The sequence below is a fragment of the Podarcis muralis genome, chromosome 11 (genome assembly GCF_964188315.1).
Source record: "Podarcis muralis chromosome 11, rPodMur119.hap1.1, whole genome shotgun sequence".
Taxonomy (NCBI): Eukaryota; Metazoa; Chordata; class Lepidosauria; order Squamata; family Lacertidae; genus Podarcis; species Podarcis muralis.
Window position 1 is genome coordinate 2,027,857 of NC_135665.1, and position 18,158 is coordinate 2,046,014.

The following is an 18,158-nucleotide window of genomic DNA, read 5'->3' on the forward strand; positions in this document are numbered from 1 at the left end:
CATCAAGGATCAAGGCAGAAGCAAGAAAGTTCGCATTAATGGTTTTATTCAGTTCTTGTGGTGCAAGACAAAGAATCTAGTCCTAAACTCCATAGTGACACTGCTCACTCTGAGCGTCTCCCCTTCTTTCCCCAGCATCAGCCTGTGGCCCCACGGATGGCCTCAGGAGTCAAACGTCTTTGAGGACGCTGGCTCTCCTACGCTTTCCAAGGACATCTCTGCTGGCAATTCTCCCCCTCCCCCTCCTTATCCTAACACCTCCTAACTTGGCAGCTCTGAGTTCTGCTGCAGTTCAATCCTGTCTCCCTCTTCTCTTGAAACCACTGGAGAAGGGGACCTGATTCCCCCTCCCCCTCCTCTGAGGGAAACAAAGGAGGAGAAGGGGGTGATTCCCAGCCTTCCCCTTCAGACCCTGACAATGACGCAGTTAATCATGAACATTGCTTGGAAAGGCTGGGAACTTGTGACACAAAATATGGAAACCCGGAAACCCAGAAAGCTGACTTCTATGGAGTCACTAGGCTGTCCAGCTCAGTTTTCTCCACCCTGACCGGCAACGTTCCTCCAGTATTTCAGGCATCTGGAAATGTCAGGGATTGAACCAGGGATCATCTGAACACAAAGCAGATACTCCACCCCTGAGCCCTTCCACTAACAGTGGCGGATCTTGGGATCTCACATTTCAGCAGCACCCTGTGCAACGCCAAAATTTGGCACCTGTCGCACTCCATTTTAAATAATAGTTGTGGTGTCCCCCGCAGGCCCCTGAGGCTCTGTGCCCAGTGCAACCAAACTGTCAGGGGCTGGTCTGGATCGGAAGAGTGGGAGATGCAGATCCTAGGATCAGATCCTAACAGAAGAGGAGGGGGAATACTTGCTTCCCTTTCTTCCAGAGTCCCCAGAAGCAGGCAGACAGGCAAACACAGAGGCTGCACAATTGAGAGAGGAGCTCCCCAGCTTTGAGATAGTAACTAAGCAACCAGAAGGGAGGGAGCAGCTGGGTGATACATCAATCGAGAGTGGAGGGGAAGCCCCTCCCTCCCCCCCAAACTTGGAGGTATGATCATGTCGGAGAACAAAGGAAATGCGGGGGGGACGGGACATCCCACTGGCGTGCTTCTTGCTGCAGAAGTTGAGGGGAGGAGTCAGAGCGAGCAACTGCTATGCTTGCAGAGAGTTGTGTGTCTGTGCTTGCAACATGATACTGTAATAAAAAGACTATAAATCTACTGAATGCTTGTTAATTCTTATCTGAGAGCAACCAGAAGGGAGAAGGGAACTCCTGTACTTGACACAAACTGATCGCACTCCCCTAAATCCTCCACCTCCCCTTCAACTCCTGGCTTTTGCAATCTTGCACAAACTGTACAACTTAGCAATCGTGCAAAACTGACTGGGTGGTGGGTGCTGATGGGGCTCTTTGCCCTTGGGGGTATTCCTTCTCAGACCCGCTGTGAAAGAAACCGAGTTGAACATAATGTTTGAAGTGCTATAATTGCTGGAACTTTTGTTTATTATCGGAAATTAATGGAATCTGTTAACTAAAAAACAAACCAAGTTCAGATTGAAATGTCTGTCTGTTCCATTGGCCCTTTGCCTAGGCTCCCGCTTTATTTCTGAAGTCGCCTTCTTTATCAGAGTATTTCATGCTATAATGGCTCTGAAGTATCTGTAGGCCACTGAGCACAAATGTCTACCCACACTCACAAATGGCAAATATTTGCGAAACTGCCAGGGTTTGGACTAGGAGTTCAACCTAAGAACCATGAATGTTCTTTTCATGGTTGTTAGTTCATAATATTCTTACTATTCACAAACACTGTAGGTAGAAGCTAAAACAGCAAATGGTTTGCAACGTGCAGAAAAATACTTCTCTCTGTGAGAGGATGGAAGGGATGGAAAGGGGTGATAATTTGCTAGGAGGCTGCTATACGTAGGTGGCTTCTGTTTTTTTCTGTTTTTTGAACGTAATTGATTTATCACGAGTCAGGCTGAGTCATGCAATAATGCACCAGGCACCGATTGGTAACCTATTTGGGGGGAAATGAACTTGTGCTATATATATAGGGACTTGTCTGTCACTGTGGCAGGTATAATGATCCCATCCCTGGGCGTGAGCAGTTGCATGCAGCGTGGCAAGGGGTCTGCTTGCGCTGAAAAATTCCCTGCGGCGCCCACCTCCTGCCTTTTAGTTTATTATCTCCTGCTTCCTTTGCAGCCAGCCTGACTTTCAGGCTAATTGCCCAGCACTCATTTCTTCCTCCACTCTTTTCCTGCTAACAATATATGGTGTCTGGTGTACCTTTTGTTCATTTTAGCACATGAACAATGAAATAATAAATTCACAACATCAGAGAAAACCAATATTATGCATTCTGGAACTGAAGGCTCCTGGAGGTCACTTGAGCCCTCTGCTGTTTACTGCAAAGAATTTGAGTGCCCACAGAATCCTTAGAGATATAAGTACTGGGTGTGCCATGCTGTTTTATTGTAATAATCAGTGTGTGTGTGTGTGCGCGTGTGTGTGTGTGCGTGTGTGTGTCTGTTAATTGTTAAATTTCTGTATCACTGTGCATCTGAGGATCTCAGGGCAGTTTACAATATAAAAACACAAAAGTGCATAACATATTAACAAACAAAAACAAATTGTTGTTTAATTGTTTGAATGATTGTTTTCCCTTCCCCCACCTATGTTTTTAGATGTTCTTATTTTATCTGTAAGCTGCCTTGAGTCCCTGCCAGGTAAAAATGCAGGGGGTATACACACACACACACACACACACACACACACACACACTACTAATAATGTTAGAAGGTAGAGGGAAAAGAACCCAGGCTGAAGGCAAAGACCAAGGTCAGATGGTGGAGAGGAGGGAACATGGAAAACCATGCTATTTCTCTAAAGAAACACACAGAGGCAAGACAAGACATTACAGTGCCCTGTGCTGCTACTAGAGGAAAATATAGTGTTGGAAAAAAGGAATGGGAACAGGGCATCAAAAGAGAGGGTAATTGTAATTCACTACATTGTAGCTCTGCTTATTGGATTTGAATAAGCACTTCACTCATTGATCAGAAGCCAGCAGTAATTAACTACAATTAAAGCAGAACCAGTTCATTTTGGAGGAAAACAACCTGTCAATCTTAAACTGGCTTCTGATCTTTCCCTCTTTTTCCAGGATCTTGCCTGCATAGGGGTCCTGTAGGCTGATCTTGTGCCTAGCGTCTTCTGCTTCCCTGAATTTTGGGTCTTGTAGGCAGAGCCTTCTGCTTGCCCGCAGATAAGATCTTGGGGACAGCTCTTGCTGATGGCCTGTAGGAAACAGCCTGATTTTTAACAAAATTTAATGAAGTAAACCTTAAAAAAATGAATATGGGCAAGAAACCAGTAAGTAGCTATGATAAAATAAAAAATGCTTGTGATGTCTTATGCCAGCAGAAGCCCAGGAGGCGTTTTAGTGGTTTAACTGGTTTGATTCTTTCTTGTACATACAATAAATTCATTTAAAATTAGATTGCCAAAGTCACACATGAATATTTAGTCAGTTTTGACTTCAAAGGGACTTCTCACTAAATGTTTGCCATCATAAGCAGCTGTTATATAATGTGTGCTTCTAAAATGTTTAAGAAAAGCAAATAAACATTAGAGGAGGGAAAATAAAATAAAATAGAACTATGCAAAAGGCACCTACTAAAGATAATAGAATAAGACCATTAAAGAACAATTTACAATCTACTCAATAAGCTGTCCCATAATATTGTACGGTAAGTGGATTGTCAGGCAACAGAAGCAGCTGGAAGAACCCCCTAATTTCCATATATTCACAAAGATGATCCTCAAAAGGGTCCTGCATTCCAGCTTCCAACTAAAAACAGGAAATCCTAAAGCTTCTCGACTGAATGGTTCCTTAACCTATTTGTGAAAAACTCATAGAAAGATATTCCAGATTGTTTAATGATCACTAAATATATGTCAATATTTGTGAACACCTCGTCTCTATAATGCTAAATGTGGACCTATCACCAAGTGAAACTATTATGTTCCTGTTTTTGTCTCCAATTCTTAACAGCAACTTAATCATCCTTGACAGCTCACTTTATTTGACAAAACTTCATAGAGGCTTATGTGATCCTGAGCCCCAACTTTCCCCCAAGAGGCTGGAGTTGCCCTAACATCTCAGCTGGTTTTTTGTTTTTTGGTGGCAAGAGTAAAATGAGTATTGGTCAAGGATATGATCACTTAAGCGTAATTTAATTGGAGCTGTGGTTTTTAGCTTGTATCTCAGTCCTTGAGATGGAGTGGACAAGAAATGCAAAAAATGTTAGGAGCGGTGCATTTGCTAAGCATAAGAGCAACAGCTGGAGATAAAGACTTTTGTTACCTTGCAACAGGAAGCAGCTTTAACATACAGTTGCTTACAAATACAGTTTTTCATTAACAATTGTATTTAAATTTAAACTTGAGAATAACAAAATGACACACCACATCTAAAATATTGCTGTCACATCTTTTTTTTTTTTTTTTGTAAACCATTGCTTTGCAGCAATAATAGTAAATAATTATTGTATTTGGGAAGAGTCCTCCGCTACTGATAGTCTGTACCTTCCATAATCCTTGTAAGTAGGATGTCTGTATAACGGTGTCCTTTACAAAAAGCATGATCAGCCATAGTCGGGTGCGCCTCCACTATTGAAGTCAAGGCACAACCAATGGTAGCCAGCTGCGTCACAATGGATTGTTTCCCAGAAGCAAAATGGAACTTCTGTAATTCGTTACCTCATTTGACTCTAGGAACTCTTCCTGGCCACAAACTATACGACACGGCTTATACTCAGCCACGGTTACTTTCAACAGGGCATCTCGGGAGAGGTTCTGGGTGGATTGGGCTCCCTAAAAACATGGCACTCCTTAATAGAGGGTTCACCAACATGGCAGTCACAGGGGCTGCTCCTCTGCTGAAGTTAAGCTTGGAAAAAGGTGATCTATTGTGGCCAATGGAACAGTTGTGGGGCACTATGTGTTTCTGCGGCCTCCAATTGTGCCCAAGGACCCTAAAAGGTTGGTGACCCCTCCCCTAACACATACCAAAGTGGAAATGGTAAGGGTGGGGGGGTAATGGCTGCGCGAACCACTTCCAGCAATGTGTTTCCTTACTGTGAGTTCCATGTCCTCCTCTTCTTTTTCTTTCACTGGTTTTTCTGGTTCCTCTGGCTCTTTTTCTTGAAGTTGGATCTCTTGAGCCTGAGACATGTAAGGCATGTCATCTTTGTTCTTGAACTCCAAGCTGAGAATTGAAGGAGGAAGTAGAATTCCTAGAATTACCTAAAGCAATAATAATGATAACAATAATCATCACAATTAACAGGTTATGGTTATGCCAGTTGCTTATTTAGTTTCAAATTACATGTGCTCTCTGGGCCATCCAATAATCTGATACTCATGCATGTGGGTTTCAAAATGACTCGCCAGGGGCTGGTGCGGAAACCCATTGTGTGGGCAAAGCCAGGGATAGCGGGAGCAGAGGCTGGCCGTAGATGCTTCCTAAAAGACCTGGCGTCCTAGAGAGCTTAAAGGGAGTAGCTCAGCCTTGCCTTACGACACCTCCCTTGAGAGTTTAAAGTGGAAAGATTTGCAGAGGCCCCATCAATGCTTTACATGATCAAAGCTGTTACTGCTAATTCAGCACGACCTCTCCCTAAGCCTCAAGTTATGATATGATTTTAAAACAGTCCTGACCTTTAGGCTGGAATTTTTGCGCATCCGGAGTCTGCCCATCCACATGTCTGTGAGCAGCATTTGGCTACAAGTGTGAGCAATGAAATCGCGATGTTTGGCTGCCACTGCGAGTTGCAGGCACGTGGCATTGCTCCAGTTCTTCAGCTCGTAGGTCAGAAGTTTCATTGCCAGCTGCTCATCCTGCTTGTAGGATTGGTCCAGGAGCTCCACTGCCAGCTGGCCAAAATCCCTGCAATACAGGCCGCTTTTTGTTAGTTTGTGCAATCTGTTACATGGAAGTTAAACAACTGGGAACACTTCTGCTGAAAGGACTATGCTATACTCAGATGCACTTGGCATATTGGTGCTGAAGCTTAGACATCTAGTGAAGCTCCTTAATTTACTGTTGCTAAGAGGTCCAAGCTCCCACTTGCTTCCTTTCTTCACCTTGGGGGCTTACATCTGAACCATCCCACTTCCTATTACCTGTTGGAGAAAAGCACATTTCCTAGGGAATCCTTAACTAAGGGAATATAGTGCACCCCCACCCACCCAACTGTGCTAAGTGAATAGTAGAGGTATGGAATTCAAACATATAAGCATCCTCTTTTTTCATTCAACCCAGGTCTGAAGGGAAGTGCTAGAGGACTTCCAGGCAACCTGTTTTTATTGAGCATTCATTGTAATTTGTTTGCAGGGAAATTAGATGGCATTGATTGTTCAATAAGCATTCACTCTCCTTTGTTAGTGGGCAGGCTAGAAGAGTGTTGTGTCCAACAAAGTCTTCTCCTGCACCTCCCACTACATTTTCCCTATTGCAAAAAGTTGGATCTTTTGGGTAAGCATGCGCTAGAGCTCCAAAAAAGCTTTAATTGCACAGCCTGAATTTGCTGCTTGTAATTTAATCCTACCAGAATATAGTGACAATCTGGAAGCACCCTTGGGATTTATGCAGTGTTTGGCCATAACAGGGGACTGGATACCAATGAACTGACTGAGGATTTCATGGTACTAGATGAAGGTGATGATAGTTGTTCCTTGTCTTGACAGGCCTTGTTACTTCTGTGCGTATCGATGTGTTTGAGCAAGGCTCACAATAGGCAACATTCAGCACGTCCGGCCTTGTCTGGGCTGGTTCACAGCCAATTCTGAAATCCCATGGCGTTAGAGAGCTTAGCCAGGAGGTTCACAATAATATATTGTGTGAAGGCTGCATCTGCTTTTATCTTAAGACCACTTAACAGCTGCCATTTGCATCTTAAGAACCTTAGACTATCATAATATGTGCTACTCAGAGCAGCCGTTTGATGGCACAATAGCATGAACCTAGGGCTGGGTCACCACAGGTGCATGGCATCTGGGATTCAGCATCTGCACCAGTTTTCTATAACTTTCCCAGTAAAATGCAAAGTGCAATTTTTGACCATAAAAGTCCTGGGGTTTTATAGATATCTGAAATATTACCACTCCACATAAATCAATCCAGAGGAATTTATTTACTGTATTATCTACACATCACATTCCAACAGCAAAGATCAACGGAAAGGTCTTCTCCGTGGCACCCTCATACCTATCAAACTCCTTGGGTCAATAAGGGCACTGAAATAAATACCTGGGTACTTCTGGGAAGTGTTATGCTATATTATATTATTATATTATTATTATATTATATTATATTATATTATATTATATTATATTATATTATATTATATTATATTATATTATATTATTACACACACACAACTTCTTGGCCCAATGACCCCCCAAAGCAGTAAACAGCACATTAATACATAGAAAGGTACAATAAAGGTACAGTGAACAGTAAACTGGCCCAAATATGATAATGCTTTACTAACTTAGGATTGGCTCACATTAACCTTCAGCTCTATAGTCACTATCCTCTCTTGCTACCTCAGGGCATGCTGAGTTCACCAGCCCACTTGCTGGTCCTCCTTGCCCAACTACAGGACTCTGACAATCCAGTTCCCCAGTAAGGTAAAGGTAAAGGTACCCCTGCCCGTACGGGCCAGTCTTGACAGACTCTAGGGTTGTGCGCCCATCTCACTCAAGAGGCCGGGGGCCAGCGCTGTCCGGAGACACTTCCGGGTCACGTGGCCAACGTGACAAAGCTGCATCTGGCGAGCCAGCGCAGCACACGGAACGCCGTTTACCTTCCCGCTGGTAAGCGGTCCCTATTTATCTACTTGCACCTGGGGGTGCTTTCGAACTGCTAGGTTGGCAGGCGCTGGGACCGAGCGACGGGAGCGCACCCCGCCACGGGGATTCGAACCGCCGACCTTTCGATCGGCAAGCCCTAGGCGCTGGGGCTTTAACCCACAGCGCCACCCGTGTCCCCTCCCCAGTAAGAGCCACAGGATATCTGTTGCTGATGCTGATGATAAGAAAAGTCTGTAATACCCCCCACCCCAAACACACTGGATATGCCTTTGTGAGCTGCATGCAGACACAGCTCCCCAGAATCCTAGCTCTTCCTTGGAAGCCAAGCTAGTTCACATTCCCTGCTCCTGCTCTCATGCAAGAGCAAACCCACTTACAACTAGTCACTGTAGGGGTGACTGGGACTTGCCACCAGAGAAGGAGGCTTGCTCCCTGAAAACCAGCTACAGTTGTGGCAAAGGTCTTACGATTCATGTGTGGGGCTATGTCTGGCTCCTGTTTTACAGGTGCAGCAGAAAAGCTGGGGAGGTTAAGGTTGTTTTCTACCTCCAAGCCAGCAATATTCCTGCTCCTTGCTTGCCTTCTGAGCCAATGACGGCCTCCAAATAAATAGGTTTCTCCCAGGAAACCTACTATACACAAGACTAGTCATCTTGTTTGGTCTGGCTATCATCAGATCAGTGTTAAAAAGAAGTGGGGTCATTGTAACAGGCTTTTAGGTAGTATCAGTAGAAACAAATCAAGATGAATTCATTAATTATTCCACCTGGAGTTATGATTTAACTCCTGTGATATGTCATCCACCATATCATTCTCGGATGCTTCGTGGGCCATGGCTTTGCAGAGCTTACAGGCCACTAAAGCCTTAGCCATGGCTTCCTCTCCATGTTGCCAGAAAAAGAGAGCCATCTTCTGACGCTTCATTAGCACAGCCCACACCATCAACTCATGAAAGGGAAAAGGGAAATGGTTAATCTCGGGGTCATCAAGATCAATGTCCACTTCTTCCTCTCGCTTCTTGGTTGTTTTTCTTCCCCTCCGCAGTGGGACATCATCCTGTTAAATGGAGAAAACGCCATCAGACCAAAACAGTTTCAACCATGTAATGTTTGTTAGGAGACATTAAACTAGTTCCTTTGCTACAGTCATAAGTTACTAACAAACTTGCTCTCTTTAGTTTATGTGACTCTAGATCAGTGTTTCCCAACCGGTGTTCCGCGGCACACTAGTGTGCCGCGAGACGTTGCCTGGTGTGCCGTGGGAGGGAGGCGGGCGAGTCGGGCGGCGAGAGGCGGGGCGGCGGCGGCATCTCCTGCTGGATGCAAATCCAAACATGGCGGGCGCCTCCCTCGCTCCTTTGTAGGCGGACCATCGAGAGAGAAAGAAAAGGAGGCGAAAGAGCGAGAGAAGGCGCCTGCGCGGAAAGAGGAGCGAGCAGTGCGCCTGCGCGCCGCGGCGCCCGAGTGCAGTGAAATTCCGTGAAGAGGGGAGGGGGGGCTGGAAAAGAGAGAAAGGAAAGATTTTTCATTTTTTTAAAAAAAAAAAAGGAAGAGGGAAAGAAGAGAAAAAGCGGCAGAAGCTGAGGGGAAGGTTTCCGTGAGGGAGAGAGAGAGAGAAACGCGGGGCTGGCGGGACCCCTCCTCTTCCGCCACGCGTCGCCCGCCACCGCCTCAGAATCTCCTCAGGAGCGGCGGCGGCTGCTCCCCCTCGCCCCCTTCCTCCCCCCCAGCCCCCTCCCAACCCCCGGACGAGGGACGCGAGGCGGCGCCGCTGAGAGGACGGGAAGGCCCCCGGCGGCGGGGTCGGCTCGAGCAAGGAGGGGCGAGCGCTAGCCGGCTGGCTCTAGCCCAGCAAGAGGAGGAGGAGGAGGAGGAGCACGCCGTCGCTTCCACAGCGGCCGCCCCACACTCCCCTCCCCGGGCACCGGCGGGGAGAATGACGGAGCTCCAGTCCGCGCTGCTACTGCGGAGACAGCTAGCACGTCGGTCGGGGCAAAACACACCACAGCGCAGGCAGAGGCAGGCAGGCCCGTCTCTCCCTGCCCCCCCTCGGACCTGGCCGGCCTGGGGTTTGCACCCCAAACATTCATGTCCACCCCAGCTACACAAGCCACACCTTGCTCTCAGTTCGATCTGTCAAATAACTCACCTATCATTCACATAAAGAACCTAGTCTATCCTCAAACGTCAGAATGTACCTCCTCTCTAGCTTCCCCCACTTCATCTAGGCACTTTCAGCCCTTACTTAACCCACCCCAGCCTGCTTACTCTTCCTTCATTTGCTATAAAAACTAAATACAGAGAGAGACTGAGAGCTGTTGACGAAGAGCTACGTGTGTGTCTTTCTTCGATTCCAGCCAGAATATCAGCTTTGTGTTCAGCCAAACAGTCCCAGGTTGCGCACTGAATAAAGTATTTTATAATTTTTCATATTTCTGTTTACTTACTATTTCATAATAAAGTAATTATAAAATACTTTCTTTGTGTTTATTTGATTCCTATTAAAGAGAGTTACTTTATATATAGTCAATATAGGCACAGAGTTAATTTTTTAAACATTTTCTAATGGTGGTGTGCCTCGAGATTTTTTTCATGAAACAAGTGTGCCTTTGCCCAAAAAAGGTTGGGAAACACTGCTCTAGATACTTTCTCACACAGGGCAAAACATCCACACTTTCTCACAATAATAATACATACTGCCTTGGGCCCTCCATCACAAAACAGATGTAAATAACCCAGCCTTTAATATATCTGAACAAAAATTAAGAATGATGCCCACAAAACAACAGTTTTAGTACTTCAAGAAATACTTGTTGAAATAAATAGCATTGCTAACATCTATCCAGTCCCTGCATTAAAAACAATAAATCCCTGTTGAATGCCTTGCTGGCCAACTTAAGCCAACACAAATATTGTAAACTATATTATGTGTTTTATGAAGTATCTTGCTTTAGAATTATGTGAATGTGGATTACATTCATCCTGTTAAAATTAGAAAACGATCTCATCCTGTTGTGGGAAAGACTGATTCCCATGCTGTCCTTGGGTACATTCACAGAGCTGATGTTTTTTGCTGCCGAGCTTTTTCCAGCAGTGCCCCGCAGTTGTTGCTTCCATGTGCCTATGGGGGCGGAAGCGCAAACTGCACCTGTGCTCCCCAATGCAGCACGGGAGGGGTGTTGGGCAAGTCTGGTCTTGTACTGTGCTTTGGTCACTTCTAGTAGCAGATCCCAGCATATTAATGGTAGTAGAATCTCCCCAGTGTCACATGCGCCAACCTATAATTAAGAATTAGCCTTAATTCACCTTTCTTTATGAATAGCCTTATAAAAACTCATCAATTTAGAGCCAAACAAGAAATTAGCTACCTATCTGTGCCTTTAAGTGCAGAGTTCATTTGTTTTTAACACAACACAACCAGTCAATGGCGCCCTATCAGATGTCAAGGAAATAAACAACTACCTGACTTTTAGAAGACATATGAAGGCAGCGCTGTTTAGGGAAGTTTTTAATGTTTGATGGTTTATTCTGTTTTAATATTCTGTTGGGAGCCACCCAGAGTGGGGGCACCAGACGCAGCAATGGGGGGGGGCTGTGCAAGGCTCCCAGCCCCCCCACCAGATGACCTCAGCTGCACCAGGACAGGGATCGCCCCAGTGATGGCTCAGCGAGGCTTGGAGGAAGTCCAGCGGATAGCGCAGTGGAGCCGCCCCCCGACCGAGCACCCACCAGCCTCCTCCATCGCCACCGTGGCTGTCATAAATGAGGAGAGATAGGCAGGGACGAGGAGAGCCAGGCAGGCTGCATGGAAGTGTGTGAGCCAGTTCAAACCTGGCCCCCACCTGACCTGTCTGGAGACTGGTGCGGAGGTGGTGGGCAGGGACCCACCAAAACATTTACTATGACATTTATTTATTTATTGTTTTAAAAAATTATACAGTGGTACCTCGCAAGACGAATGCCTCGCAAGACGGAAAACTCGCAAGATGAAAGGGTTTTTTGTTTTTTGAGCTGCTTCGCAAGACGATTTTCCCTATGGGCTTGCTTCGCAAGACGGAAACGTCTTGCAAGTTTGTTTCCTTTTTCTTAACACCGTTAATACAGTTGCGACTTGACTTTGAGGAGCAACTCATAGAACGCGGTGTGGTAGCCTTTTTTGAGGTTTTTGAAGACTTTGGTGATTTTTGAAGCTTTTCCAAAACTTTTCCGACACCGTGCTTCGCAAGACGAAAAAAATCGCAAGACGACAAAACTCGCAGAACGAATTAATTTCGTCTTGCGAGGCACCACTGTAATCTTTATCCCTTGATGTTTTTTTCTTTTTTCTTTTTTTTTGGGGGGGGGGTCCTTTTATTCTTATTTTATCTAGATTTTATTCTTCTTCTTTGGTTCCTTTTCCTTAATTTTTCAAAACAATTCAAAAATATTTTTAAAACATTTTTAATACATTTTTCTTTCTTCTTTTTAAATTTTCTTTGCCCCTCATATTTCTTACCTCCATTTTTTCTAACTCTTAAGAACCAAAATGGCGGCGCCCAGAAGGGAGCCTTGAACCAACATAGGCCACTTCCTGGGATCACCACTTCAGCCCTGACTTCATACTTTTAAAAAAATTACACCCCCTGCCCTCCCATTACTATCATCATCTTTTCTTAAAAAAACAAAAACAAAACAAAATGAATTAAATGACACTTACTTCCATTCCCAGCAGTTTCAGGGCTTTGGGCTGTAGGCAGAAGAAGAAATGACAATGTTTCAAATATATAGAGGGGTGTGTGTGTGTGTGTGTGTGTGTGTGTGTGTAGCAATCCTATACACACATACCTGAGAGTAAGTCCAACTTAATCCAACAGGGCTTACTTCTGAGTAGACAGGAATAAGATTGCATTGCAAAGCACAGAGACTGCAGAACCACTGCCCCCCCTCTAACTCACCAATCAATCATGCTCAGTTCTGATTTTGGAGCCCCAGTCCATATAGAATCATAGAGTTGGAATAGAATAGACTACAAGGGCCATCGAGTCCAACCTCCTGCCAAGCAGGAAACACAATCAGAGCACTCCTGACATATGGTTGTCAAGCCTCTGCTTAAAGACCTCCAAAGAAGGAGAATCCACCACATATATTAGGAAAGCCCCTAGATCTAGATGTTGTAGTTTATGTTGAACTGCACCAAGAGCACATAATCAATTCTCCTGCTTCATGGGGTCTATAGGAGAGTCTCTCCTTCCGTGTGTCCATATTTATGTTATTTTCAGAAAAACTTTCACAAAAAACCAAGAGATGGCTAAATAGAGAATATCATTTCTGTTAACTGCAGAAGCATAGAACATTTGCTACTCGCGCATGTTTGGGAAATTGATTTGATTACTTGACTACAACTTTACTGGAACCTATTTTAATAAAGATCATCTATCTTACATGTGGGATCTTTTTCAGAATATGGCCTTCTACACAAGGATCTGGTGACCTCTACAATGCATGCAAAGAACTCACTATTTCTAAAATGCTGAACCCCCCCACCCCCGTTAGCTGTTCTGAGCATCTTCTTTTGGAAAGTGGAAGTGAATTACAAATATTTGTGTAAATAGAATAAATTCTCAGAGTAAAGAATGGCAAATGAAGAAATCACCCTTAACTTTGATGCCCGCTGCTGGCTGGGCTGCCACTGGCAGCTTTGAAAGCAGTTTGGAAAACAATGTGTGTCCCGGGGAAGTGGCTGCCAGGATCTCAGGACTTCCTGTATGGGAGTGGGGTTGGAAAAAGGCCCCCAGCCCCAGCCATGCTCTAAGTCAGGCACGAGGAGCCTCAGGCCCTGGGAACCAGTGTGGCCCTCCAAGGCCACTAGCGAGGGGTGTGGCAGGACGGCAAATGTCTCTCCCCAGGCCACACAACCTACTGAGTCACAACCCTTCCCAGCTGTACTTTGTATCCCTTAACAGGGAGAAATGTAAAGTATTGCACTTGGGCAAAAAAAAAAATAAAAAAAATAAAAAAAAATGAGAGGCACAAATACAAGATGGGGGACACCTGGCTTGAGAGCAGTACATGTGAAAAGGATCTAGGAGTCTTGGTTGACCACAAACTTGACATGAGCCAACAGTGTGACGCGGCAGCTAAAAAAGCCAATGCAATTCTGGGCTGCATCAATAGTATAGCATCTAGATCAAGGGAAGTAATAGTGCCACTGTATTCTGCTCTGGTCAGACCTCACCTGGAGTACTGTGTCCAGTTCTGGGCACCACAGTTCAAGAAGGACACTGACAAACTGGAACGTGTCCAGAGGAGGGCAACCAAAATGGTCAAAGGCCTGGAAACGATGCCTTATGAGGAACGGCTAAGGGAGCTGGGCATGTTTAGCCTGGAGAAGAGGAGGTTAAGGGGTGATATGATAGCCATGTTCAAATATATAAAAGGATGTCACATAGAGGAGGGAGAAAGGCTGTTTTCTGCTGCTCCAGAGAAGCGGACACGGAGCAATGGATCCAAACTACAAGAAAGAAGATTCCACCTAAACATTAGGAAGAACTTCCTGACAGTAAGAGCTGTTCGACAGTGGAATTTGCTGCCAAGGAGTGTGGTGGAGTCTCCTTCTTTGGAGGTCTTTAAGCAGAGGCTTGAAAACCATATGTCAGGAGTGCTCTGATGGTGTTTCCTGCTTGGCAGGGGGTTGGACTCAATGGCCCAACTCTATGATTCTATGAATGTTTCGGTCTGAACCTGAACTCTGACCATGCTTCTTGCTTGCCGGGAAGGAGGACAGAGACATGTGAGTGTGTGAGTGCTCAGAAACTGGCTTCCTGTGGAAAGCTGACATTCATGTTCCTTCCCTGCCCACTTTTGCTTCTGGCCCTTCTGCCCTGGAAGGTTGCTCTGGAAGAGAAGGTGGCCCTTTGGCTGAAAAAGCTTCCCCACCGCTGCCCCTTCCCCACTTTCCTTTCAGCAGGCGTGAGTAACTCACCGCTCACGGCAACCCCTTAGGAAAGAAGCAAGCACAAAAACCCTCAATAATAACAGTCCTTACTCTCTTGGGGCCAAATAAGTTGTGATAGAGGGTTCGGAAGCGTTTCCGAGTATAATTGCAGCGGTAAGCTCCTCCCATGAGGTACTCAATCACCAGGCCAATGTCAATCAGACTGATCCTGTAATCTGGAGGAAGATTTCCCTATTTTTTCCATAAAAAGACAAACAACACAAAGGGGAAGGGGGGGGGGAGAGATAAAGTTGGTTATTATGTTCACCACACAGATTTCTCTGTAACTATGAGAGGTTTTTAAAAATGAAATAAAATGTTAAGAAAACATAAGAATGTATTATTATGCTGGTTAATTAATTCACCTTAAAATAGATCCAACCGAAACCTGGATATTCACGCTTGGAAAGAAGACATAAATTAAATAAGAAGTTGCATTAAAACATAGCAGTAACAGAAGATAATAAGTTTCAGAACAAAGGATTCAGGCTCTTCTGAGAAGGAAAACAGGAAACATCACTGCAGAACAAAAAAAAAAGCGCATGAGGGCAAAGCATTGACTAGAGGACTTGCTGGACTCTAGCTATGGCCTGTTCATCGCCTGCTGAAGGTGTGCGTACTTTGGCAACCGCCTTGGGGCAGTGTGTGTGTGTCAGGCTCTGTCCAACTGTTTTCTGCAGACTTAATCATGGAACCAGAAGAATGCTGTAGCACACATTCCCACTCAACCCTTTAGACTTTAAACACACACTTCTAACTCTTTCCCCGCATATGTTCCAGAATGCTCAATTCCCTCCAATTGTTCTTAAATATAACCTCCACCTTTATTTCCTGGGGAAAGTTGCTTTCATTCACATTACTAGCAAACAAGAGGAATCATGTTTGTGCTTTTCAAAAGGTGTCAACTGTATACAGGATTTTAAAATATCATACCTTTCAGTTAAACTTTGGGTTATTCTTCTTGCCTCTGCAAGCATATGCCCCTGAAGGCAGAGTCTGAAAACTAGCAGGCGCCAGGTGGGCCTGGATCTCTTCTGATGTTGCAATTTGATTTTTCAGAAACAAACACTTATGTAATTATTTCCCAAATATGATTCTCATGTGAGAGTTTCCAATATCCTCAATTTTAAGTAATAATTGCTTTAAATCTTGTCAAAAAATGGGTTAGCCTGCAATATTTCACTCTATTGGCCAACAATGAATTTACATCTGAGATCTTGCTCCACTGACTCTGAACTCTCCTGATATCAAACTGTAAATGTTTCTATTTTATTTTTCTATTTTATTTTTCAGTAAATAATTTGACAGTGCTGTGGCATCAATGCATAGCGCTGCACGTGTTTCACAAAATGCCACTTTGGGACTATTTTCTTCACTCAGGCATTCCAGTAAATGTCTAGGGTTTCCATGATGAAGTAAGGCAATTCCCAGTTCTCAATGCGTATTTGGTATCAGGTGCAGATACCAGAAGTTTCTTGCAAGCATGAAGAGAGTTGCACGTGTGAAAAAATCTAGCAGGCGCCTCCAATTCAGATACCAGAAAAGGTGACCAGCTCCTAGTATTGGGCCTGAGCTCTAGATTCCAACTATCACAAAGGGCTATTCAGCAAATTTTACTTCTGTGCTTTCTTCTTAGCTACTTGCCCCATGGATACTGTAATCAGCTACCCATAGACAGATACAAAATGTTAAGTGAACATCAGTCTCAGCCTAACTTCTTTTCAGACTAGAGGGCATGCAAGGCTTGATCAACCAACAAAGGTCTCTTCCTTCTGGCATTTGACATATGATACTGAGATCTTGTCAGGCATGCGTAGATTTGATCATATTTGGACTGCGATTGTAAGAAGGATTGTTCAGCTTTATTAATATTTTTCAAACAAACAAGCACACTAAAAAAGAATTTTACAACACTGTTTTATTTTATTGGTCTTTCTTATCTAGAAACAATTTACTCTGGAATAGTTTATATCTTCTAAATAAACTTTTTAGGAGTAAAATTATACGAATCCAGAAACTGTCACCAGCACCACAGACACTAATTCTTTTAATATATACATAACTCCAAAAATCCTCCAGCATTTCTCTGATGGAAACAGGGACATTCTACATCAGGAAGTTTCACCCACGTTTGATCTCCTGCACACATAGATGTCACAGACACATTGACATCAGCCACCTTGAGCTAATTACAACCTCTCCGCCTCACAGTAAAGAAAATAGGTGCGAGGGTGTGTACAGCACAAGAGAAAGAGAAGTTGCTGAATTACAACTCATTACCAAACTAAAAACTATGGAGAAACCTGACCTGGTCTGAATAGAGATATTGGATTCATGCCCCGTTATACATGCTAAAGCTAATTTTGGTCATCTATCCCTTGCCCTTCTCTGTGGAACCAACTGCCATTACAGTCATCAACAGTTATAAGGTTGAAGAGACCAGTCTTTACAATGTTTCTTGGAAGTAAGCACTATTGAATATAGTGGGACTTACTTCTCAGTAGACATGTAAAGCCTTTCAGTGTAAATTTCCATTTACAATAAAGGAATAAACACTCCACGTGTTTCCTAAGAAATGCCCGGCTGCTGAAGCATTGCAATTAAATAAATTAAAGTGGATTGGGGACTTTCCCCTTCAAAATTATTGGAAGGGTTTTGTATGCCAGCTTCACTGTTTCCTCATTTGGTGCAGGGATTCTATTTTCAGGATAAACAGGACTCCGTTTTTGCACCTACACCCACACCACTTTTAATTGTTCTCTGAGACATGGAGGGGATGAAATCAGAAGCTGGGACAGCTTCTATAATTCTGGGACTGTCCCTGGGAAATCGGGTCACTTGGAGGGTATGAACTCACAGACATAAGAGTGCTGGCAGCAAGCATCACCTTCTAAACTGTGTCCATGAAAAACTAAGAAACTGGAGATGTTTATTATACGAACATTAGAGGGCACTATTTACCCACCATAATCCCAACTCTTTCCCCTTTTGTTCCTTTGAGTGATCATTAAACATCAGTGTGGCAAGTATAGCCATTTTAGATCAAATCCTTTCCCAGCTTAATAAGTAGAGGCTACTGATATTCCCATATGAGAGAGATTGCCTTTATTAAGGACGCTGAGGGGGTCTAAAGGGTAAACAGCTCTTCTTTCCCACAAACTAATTGAAACATCATCCAGCATTCAAGAGATCCCGCTGGAATCCAAAGCCTGTCTGGGACCACTCACTCATGAAGCTTAGTAGGTTTTGTTTAAGTATCAACCATTGGCACAGGTAGCCTTTCATTGTCCTC

At 44.3% G+C, this 18,158-nt stretch overlaps 1 protein-coding gene across 3 annotated transcripts in view; it reads right to left on the bottom strand.

The window, feature by feature from the left end:
• Window positions 1-18,158, bottom strand: part of LOC114606747 (transient receptor potential cation channel subfamily M member 3) — a 353,577-nt gene that overhangs the window by 41,280 nt on the left and 294,139 nt on the right. For 2 of the 3 annotated variants that reach the window (XM_028749278.2, XM_077935948.1), the window contains exons 13-18: window positions 15,232-15,267; window positions 14,918-15,058; window positions 12,590-12,619; window positions 8,661-8,950; window positions 5,738-5,966; window positions 5,156-5,323 (exon numbers count right to left, since the gene is read on the bottom strand). In XM_028749278.2, coding sequence (XP_028605111.2) covers window positions 5,156-5,323; window positions 5,738-5,966; window positions 8,661-8,950; window positions 12,590-12,619; window positions 14,918-15,058; window positions 15,232-15,267 — 894 coding nt within the window. The remainder of the gene's footprint in view (window positions 1-5,155; window positions 5,324-5,737; window positions 5,967-8,660; window positions 8,951-12,589; window positions 12,620-14,917; window positions 15,059-15,231; window positions 15,268-18,158) is intronic. The other variant, XM_028749279.2, reaches the window with a different exon arrangement.